The sequence below is a fragment of the Xyrauchen texanus genome, chromosome 3, assembly GCF_025860055.1.
Source record: "Xyrauchen texanus isolate HMW12.3.18 chromosome 3, RBS_HiC_50CHRs, whole genome shotgun sequence".
Classification (NCBI taxonomy): Eukaryota; Metazoa; Chordata; class Actinopteri; order Cypriniformes; family Catostomidae; genus Xyrauchen; species Xyrauchen texanus.
In genome coordinates, this window is record NC_068278.1 from 36,746,385 (window position 1) to 36,754,865 (window position 8,481).

Consider the following 8,481-nt stretch of genomic DNA (forward strand, 5'->3'; position numbering starts at 1 on the left):
GTCGGCATTGAGGGATTTGATGTCCGGTTTTCGGTGTGTAATTGCAGAACCAATGTCCAAAAGCGTTTGTCTGTCGTATACAATAAGGCAGACAACATCCAAGGCAAAAAAACTAAAAAACTGTAAACAAAACAAACAATAATCTGCAGTGTTGTGTCGTAGCTCGCAACGCAGCAGCCATACTCTGCGCCATCTTGAGTCCTCTCTTGGGACGTGCTACGATGCACGGCCTCTGAGAAAATCAGGTAAATATTCAAGGTGGTCAGCGAGGGACAGACGTATTACAACTGTAACTGCTGCATAAGAAACACATTAGTAAATGCTCCTTCTAAAGTTAGTGTTAACTTTAATTCCATCAGAAAGCTTAGATAAGTAAGCCAGACCATTAAATTAATGAATGAATTGTTAGAAAGACAGACAAACAGACAGAAAGAAAGAAAGAAAGAAAGAAAGAAAGAAAGAAAGAAAGAAAGAAAAAGGAAGGAAGGAGTGGTGGTCCGTGCTGCCTCGGCAAGCACCCGTACAGCCCCAGGCAAGATGACGTCCCAAGTGGCTGCCCATGTCGCCTATGCCTACATCCACCACTCATTTTATTTTTAATCTTAGATCATCCCCATCAACTGCTATTTTTAAATCCAGTTTAAAGACCTCTTTTTATTCTTTAGCTTTTAATTCAGTCTGAATTTTTGTTTTCGTATTGTGTGTTTGATTCTATTACTGTTGTTATTGCTTTTGTATATTCATTTATTCTGCATTGTACAACACTTTGGTCAACTCCTGTTGTTTTTAAATGTGCTTTTATAAATGATTAAACTAAAGGACAGAGCCCAGACCTTAACCAAGTAGAGATTGAAGATGTTCTTTTCCCCATTAAGTCACAGAGCCAGACACAAATTAACTTGCCAAAAATTTGTGAATGTATTAGTTATTTTTGTTATCAGACATAGGAAAGTAAATTGGAGAGTGGTGTCATAAGATGGTCTCCTCATCTTTTCTGAGGATGTTAACTTGTACTGGGTGTATTTAAATACATCCATTGGGAAAATATAAAACTACCTTTCCTTTGTTTAAACTAATAAAATCACATGTTCAATTTAGCGAAAATCAAATCACATCTCTAGAATGTTCTTACTAGGCATATAATAATTTTTTTATCTTTTGGTTGGGCAACTGGTTGTCTCTTCACGGGGTAGGGGCATGATAAGTTTCCTGGGTGGGGTACATGGAAAAGCTTGGTAGGAAATGCCCCTCATGTCCCCCCTTTGACCCAGCCATGCTGCAGAGCTGTATTGCACTGAACTCTTATTATGATTAAGGCAGGTCAGATAACAGCGCTGGTTGACCAATCGAGGTTCAGCTCTATGAGCAATAAACATGAGAAATTAAGCAGTTTTCTCATTTTCTCTGAAATCAAAATTTAAAGCAAAATTTAGTTTTTTAATTTTGAAATAATAAACTAATTAATGTATTCATATCTAGAGAAATTATCTCATTATTTGTTTCAAAACTGGATAATAAGTCCAATCCCTATTTTCATAAATAACACAAATATAAATAACAAAAATGTTTTCATTGTCTTTCACCTTTCAACAAAAATTTTTATGACAGTTTAAGCACCGTTGATTTACCCAGCAACTGACAAACAGCAAGTTGTTGTTTGATTTTATATTTACAAATGTTTAATAAAGCAGTGTTTATTGGTACTTAATACATTTCAAATGAATGATTAGATGTTCATCAAAATATGCAATTATTAAACCAAAAGTAATCAAATAGTAATCAGATTAGATCTGTTTGGACTTAGATATGACATAAAAAAGGTTATCTAAAAGATTATGTTGTTGATTACAATGTGTAATTTGTAATCAGTGCCAGATTAAATTTCAGAAGTAATCTACCCAGCACTGTCTGTGAAAATACCATTATCTGCAGTCATTCACAAGCAGCTGATACGTTGTACTTAATGTGGAATGAATTTCGGTATTGTTTCCTGCCCTCACAACCACTATAACCTTTCAAACTATGCACTCTATCGACTATCTTTGAGTATTACTGGAAATTTGATGATTTGATTAAGTTGCTACCACTTAAAGTGAAAAAATAAAGAGATATAAAGAGATCTTTGTTCATGTCATATAAAAGTTCATATTTTGTGTAAGCCTACTAGAAAATGTTGTGTTAGGTGTTCATCAACAAATCAATCAAGAGAAATGGAGGTCCAAAAGTTAAAGTTTTATTTTGTATTAATTTTACATTTTCGAAGAGTCTCCTTTTGAAAGATTTTCACTCAGCTACGTCTTTAACCTGGAAAAATTAGAAATTGAACAATTACATAATTAGTATACATTTTAAGTTACAATTGAGATATTAAACTAAAGCTTTAAAGCTGTGGCAAATATGGTTTAAAATATCTTAGAAAGTAAATCTTTTAGTAAGTATTAGAACTGATATATCATATAAATTACCTTTCCAGCATCACGGCTCTTGACTCTGAGCTTGTTGACCTGAGATTCAGCAATGTCAGCGCGCTCCTCAGCCTCCTCCAGCTCATGCTGTGACTTCCTCAATTTGGACAGGTGAGTGTTGGCTTGTTCATCCTGCAACGTCAAATATATAGGTATACAAGACACAAATAATGTAAAATGTGGCATTTATCGTTTTCAAATTAGATACTCACAGCTTCTTCAGCCTGCCTCTTGTAAGACTTGACCTTCAGCTGAAGCTTGTCAACCAGATCTTGCAGTCTGGTGATGTTCTTCTTATCCTCCTCAGTCTGCAGGTAATAAACATACATTAGACAAGAATATAATAAGAAAAATGTTGTCTGAAATTTTATAACATTTTCTTTACCTGGTACGTGAGCTCCTTCACTCTCCTCTCATATTTGCGAACACCTTTAACAGCATCAATTCCACGTCTCTGTTCTGCCTCAACTTCAGTCTCAAGCTCACGGACCTTAATTATAGATATTATTAAACTCATTTCACTCAAAAAAATTAGGTTTACACTATCAAACACAAAGTAAGCAGTATTGTAGTATGACATACACTACACAGCACCCATATCAAGATAATAAACACTGAAATAAAGGCAAGCGTACTCTTGACTCCAGTTTCTGGAGTTGTTTCTTTCCCCCTTCATGGCCAGATTCTCAGCCTCATCCAGACGGTGCTGCAGGTCCTTCACTGTGACTTCCAAATTTTTCTTCATCCTCTCAAGGTGAGCACTGGTGTCCTGTTCCTTTTTTAGCTCTTCTGCCATCATTGCAGCCTTTTGAAATCACAAATTCCACAAATTTGCATTAGGTCTAAATATTTAAGTGTGCAGATTCTTGAGAAGCTTCTTTGAATTTTCAGTTACTCACATCAGTGATGGCCTTCTTGGCCTTCTCTTCTGCGTTTCTGGCTTCTTGTACAGTGTCATCAACTTCACTCTGGATTTGAACAAGGTCAGCTTCAAGCTTCTTCTTCGTGTTCATTAGACTTGTGTTCTACAAAATGGATAAGATAATTCAATTTATTTTTTAACAACACTTTCAATTACCATAATTTAACTCTTCAAAAACACCAGCAACTATATGCATTTACCTGAGAGTGCAGGAGTCCAACACGCTCACTGACATCCACCAGCTCTTGTTCAGCCACTTTGCGGCCTCTCTCTGTCTGCTCCAGAGCTGCTCTCAGCTCCTCAATCTCAGCCTGCATCAGACTGTTTCTGCGCTCCACCATAGCCACCTGCTCCTTCATGTCTTCCTGTCCTCTCAGGGCATCATCAAGGTGCAGTTGGGCATCCTGTACATACATTTTTTTGAGGGCTCCCTGATTCATTTTTTGCTTTTCATTTTTGTGTAGCATACTCATTTACACACTTATACAAACTGAAAGCCAGAGAGAGGTCACATACCTTGAGTTGTCCCTGAACATTCCTCAGCTGTTTCTGGGCCTCAGCAGCCTGGCGATTGGAATGGCTCAGATGAATCTCCATCTCATTAAGATCTCCCTCCATCTTTTTCTTGATTCTCAGGGCATCATTCCTGCTCCTGACCTCAGAGTCAAGAGTGCTCTGCATGGACTCAATGACTCTCTGGCTGTTCCTCTTGATCTGTTCCATCTCCTCGTCCTTCTCTGCAAGTGTGACCAGAACACACACACACACAAGACAAGACAGTCACAGTGTAAGTCAAATGAACTGAGCCAAAGGAGGCTTTAGGGGCGAAGGCCTGGAAGGCTCTGGAGGTGGAGCCGAAGGAGGCTTTAGGGGCAAAGGCCTGGAAGGCTCTGGAGGTGGAGCCGAAGGAGGCTTTAGGGGCGAAGGCCTGGAAGGCTTTGGAGGTGGAGCCAAGGGGGGCTTTAGGGGCGAAGGCCTGGAAGGCTCTGGAGGTGGAGCCAAGGGGGGCTTTAGGGGCGAAGGCCTGGAAGGCTCAGGAAGTGGAGCCCATGGAGGTGGCGCCGTAGGAGGCTCCAGAGGTGAAGCCCTGGAAGGCTCTGGAGGCAGAGCCGAGGGAGGTGACGCAGTGGGAGGTGGCGCCGTAGAAGGCTCCAGGAGTGAAGCCCTGGTAGGCTCTGGAGGCAGAGCCAGGGGAGGTGGCGCCATAGGAGGCTTGGGAGGCGGAGCCGCAGGAGGCTCGGGAGGCGAATCTGTAGAAGGCTCTGGAGTCTTAGGGAGCAGAGCCGTAGGAGGCTCGGGTGGTGGAGCCGTGGAAGGCTCGAGAGGCGGAGCACTAGGAAGCTCTGGAGTCTTTGGGAGCAGAGCCATGAGAGGCTCGGGAGGTGGAGCCGTAGGAGGCTCTGGAGGGGGAGCTGTAGGAGGCTCGGGAGGCAGAGCAATAGGAGCCTCTAGTGGCCGAGCCCTGGAAGGCTCGAGAGGCTTGAGGGGGGAGCCATGAAAGACTCGAGAGACGAAGCCCTGAGGGGCTTGAGAGGAGGAGCCCTGAAAGACTCGAGAGGGGGAGCCCTGAGAGGCTTGAGAGGGGGAGGAGCCCTGAGAGACTCGAGAGGCGAAGCCGTGAGAGGCTTGAGGGGTGGAGCCATGAAAGACTCGAGAGGGGAAGCCCTGAGAGGCGGAGGAGCCCTGAGAGACTCGGAGAGGCGAGCCGTGAGAGGCTTGAGGGGTGGAGCCATGAAAGACTCGAGGGATGGAGCCCTGAAAGACTCGAGAGGCGAAGCCGTGAGAGGCTTGAAGGGTGGAGCCATGAAAGACTCGAGGGATGGAGGAGCCCTGAGAGACTCGAGGGATGGAGCTCTGGGAGGCTCGTGAGGAGGAGCCCTAGGAGGCTCGTGAGGAGGGGCCCTTGGAGGCTCGAGAGGAGGAGCCCTGGGAGGCTCGAGAGGAGGAGCCCTAGAAGGCTCGTGAGGAGGGGCCCTTGGAGGCTCGAGAGGAGGAGCCCTGGGAGGCTCGAGAGGAGGAGCCCTGAGAGACTCGTGAGGCGGAGCCCGGGAGGGCTCTGAGGGGCGAGCAGAGGCTGACCGAGCCGTGGAAGACTCTGAGGGCGGAGCAGAGGTCTGCAGAGCCGTGGAAGACTCTGTGGGCGGAGCAGAACCCGGCAGAGCCGTGGAAGACTCTGAGGGAACCTCTGTGGTCTTGAGCACAAGACGAGACTGGGGAGAAGGGGCCCTCTTCCTTCTCTTACGTCTTCGGCCAACAGGGGATGTGGCCATGAGGACGGTCGAGGTTACAGGCGCTGGCTCGCTGACCGTGGCAGACATGGGCGCTGGCTCGCTGACCGTGGCAGGCAGGAGCGTTGGCCGTGGCGGGCATGGGCGCTGGCTCGTTGGCCGTGGCGGGCATGGGCGCTGGCTCGTTGGCCGTGGGCGCTGGCTCGTTGGCCGTGGCAGGCATGGGCGTTGACTCGCTGGCCGTGCCAGGCTTCGAGGCTGGGGCCGTGACAGGCCTCGGGATTGGGGCCGTGTCAGGCTTCGGGACTAGGGCCGTGTACGGCTTCGGGACTAGGGCCGTGTAAGGCTTCAAGACGGGGGCCGTGTAAGGCTTCAGGACGGGGCCGTGTAAGGCTTCAAGACGGGGGCCGGGTAAGGCTTCAAGACGGGGGCCGTGTAAGGCTTCAAGACGGAGGCCGTGTAAGGCTTCAAGACGGGGGCCGTGTAAGGCTTCAAGACGGGGGCCGTAGTAGGCTTCGAGACGGGGGCCGTGGTAGGCTTCGAGACGGGGGTCGTGGTAGGCCTCGAGACGGGGGCCGTGGTGTAGAGCGCTGGTTCAGTATCTGCCTCCCCCACAGTAAACGAGGAACCAACGCAGAGCAGGGCGAGGTCAATAAACTGAGCCAGGTTGAGACAGCAGCGACCACCAGGCATGTATGATGAGGCTGGCTCATTCAGTCCATCTTGAAAATGTCTTTCAGAACCACCTCATCAAAATTCACCTGGTTGGCCAGGGCACAAAAATCAGTAACATAAGCCTCCAAGGTTTGGCTTCCCTGACGCAAAACCATGAGTTGGGCCGCTGGGTCCATGATGTCGAGGGCGGGGTTATGAGTTACACAACTGCTGCCTCGCATAAAAAACCCTAGGTTAGCATCAAAAGAGCCGTCAAACCTCTCAGGGGGTTCAGAAATGCGCTGGGAGTATAAACGGGCTCAGGGACAGACACAGGCAGAACAGGGTGACAAAAGTCAAACAAAGTGCTTACCTGCTGTCCCTGGGCCGTGAGTGCGTGGTAATCTCTCCCAGCCGCAAATCCGCGCTCGGAACACGCCACGAAAATCCGCTCTAGTGAGCTGCGCGAATCCGTGGGGTGCATTGTGACTGCCTTCGGTTAGGTTGGTTATTCTGTGACCAGAACACACACACACACAAGACAAGACAGTCACAGTGTAAGTCAATGAACTGCTTTATTAAATAAAAAGCAGGCGAAGGTACAATAAGGAAAATCCAGCGGGAGAATGGTCAGGGAAAGCGTAGAGTCGAGAGCCGGGGAATCAGGATATAACAATAGGGCAATAGCAAAAGAGTGGTCACGGAAAGCAAGGGGGTCAAAGCCGGGATAAACAGGATGTATATACTAACTAGGGCGAAGAACTAGATGAGACTAGCGGGGCATAGGTACGGGAAACTAAACACAATAACCAACGGGATACAAACGGAAGGATAGTGTATTTATAGGGGCGAGTGCAGGTGTAAACAATGTGTGGGGATTGGAAGCGCGTGAGTGCAGGTGGTCATAATGTTCTGGCTGAAGCGCATGAGAAGCGAGCATGAGTCAGAGGGGGGAGATAGTTTACGAGCGAGAGCTCGTAATAGCAAAACCGGGCGTGGAAGCCCGAGGGAGGAAAAAGAGCGTACGAGCTCAAGGGGGCGGAGCGAGGGAGTGGGACGCGAGCACGCTCGCGGAGTGCATGTGTGCGTGCTCGCGGAAGCGGAGATGGGGCAGAGGAGCGGGGTTCGTGACAGCAAGCTTCCTGTCAATCTCACTCTTGACCTGGTTTAGCTCAAGTTGGACACGAAGGATCTTAGATTCCTCATGCTCCAGGGTGCCCTATAAACGGTGAAAAATAATTTTGGAATTTCATAATGAAAACAATCATTAACAGGACAGGATAGTGCTACATTTTTTTTTACAACAAAATAATACATATTAATCTTCAATACAATTATCTTCAGATACTCACTTCAGCCTCCTCTAAGGCAGTCTGAATCTCAGACTTCTCAGTCTCAATAGCCTTCTTGGCCTTTTCCAGCTCATGAATGCTTTTACCAGTCTCACCTATCTGCTCTGTCAGATCTGAGATCTCCTCTACATAAGAGAAAGAAAATAGTATCAGTATATTATAAACAGTACACACATTCAATTCCCATTACTGATTTAACACTAAGAGTGTTGAAGTTAATAAATAATTCAACAAATGAGGTCTTACGCTGTAGGTTATTGTTTTCTCTCTTGAGTGTCTCCAGCTGATCCAGACTCTCTTCATCTTCTCTTCAAGAGTTCTTCATCTTGAACAGCTCAGTGCTGAGTGAGCGTGCCTCTTTCTGGGCACCTTCCAGCTCTGCCTGACCTTCCTCATACTTCTGCTTCCATTCTGCCAGGACCTTGGGTAGAGAAATTTCAGGCTCCACTAATAATATTATTACTTAATTTGAGATGTGAGAGGAATTAGCATATCACAGAAGTAGTCAAATTGTTTACCTTGTCAAAGTTCCTCTGCTTCTTGTCAAGGTTGGCAGCCAAGCCATTGGCTCTCTCCACATCAATCATGAGGTCCTCCACTTCACCCTGGAGTCTCTGTTTGGTCTTCTCCAGAGAGGCACATTTGGAGTTCACTGCCTCAATTTGTTCCTCTGCCTCTTGCAGACGCTGAGCCAGCTTCTTCCTGTTATGAATTTGTCAGCATTAATCTATGATGCAAACATTTTCACATATTAACAAGTGTTTATCAGCTCCTCTGATGTTCATACTTGGACTCTTCTAGCTCCTCTGTGCGCTGGATGGCATCAGTTTCATATTTGGTTCTCCACTGAGCAACCTCAC

General features: G+C 46.5%; 1 protein-coding gene across 1 annotated transcript; it reads right to left on the reverse strand.

Moving 5' to 3' along the window:
- Positions 1–2,572: 2,572 nt before the first annotated feature.
- Positions 2,573–7,891, reverse strand: LOC127630302 (myosin heavy chain, fast skeletal muscle-like). The gene is made up of 11 exons (XM_052107813.1): positions 7,868–7,891; positions 7,622–7,746; positions 7,432–7,488; positions 6,643–6,782; positions 3,904–4,124; positions 3,588–3,791; positions 3,365–3,490; positions 3,101–3,270; positions 2,851–2,955; positions 2,678–2,773; positions 2,573–2,597 (listed from the first exon to the last, which is right to left on the reverse strand). Exons 5-9 carry the CDS (start codon positions 4,108–4,110, stop codon positions 2,868–2,870), a joined length of 795 nt encoding a protein of 264 aa, XP_051963773.1. The 5' UTR covers positions 4,111–4,124; positions 6,643–6,782; positions 7,432–7,488; positions 7,622–7,746; positions 7,868–7,891; the 3' UTR covers positions 2,573–2,597; positions 2,678–2,773; positions 2,851–2,867.
- Between the last annotated feature and the right edge of the window lie 590 nt (positions 7,892–8,481).

Excerpts from the sequence above, each read along its gene's own strand:
- LOC127630302 (XM_052107813.1), bottom strand. The coding sequence starts at position 4,110 with ATGGAACAGATCAAGAGGAACAGCCAGAGAGTCATTGAGTCCATGCAG. Across the intron at positions 3,792-3,903 it reads ATGTTCAGGGACAACTCAAG|GATGCCCAACTGCACCTTGA; the intron begins GTATGTGACCTC and ends ATGTATGTACAG. Across the intron at positions 3,491-3,587 it reads TTGGACTCCTGCACTCTCAG|AACACAAGTCTAATGAACAC; the intron begins GTAAATGCATAT and ends TCCATTTTGTAG.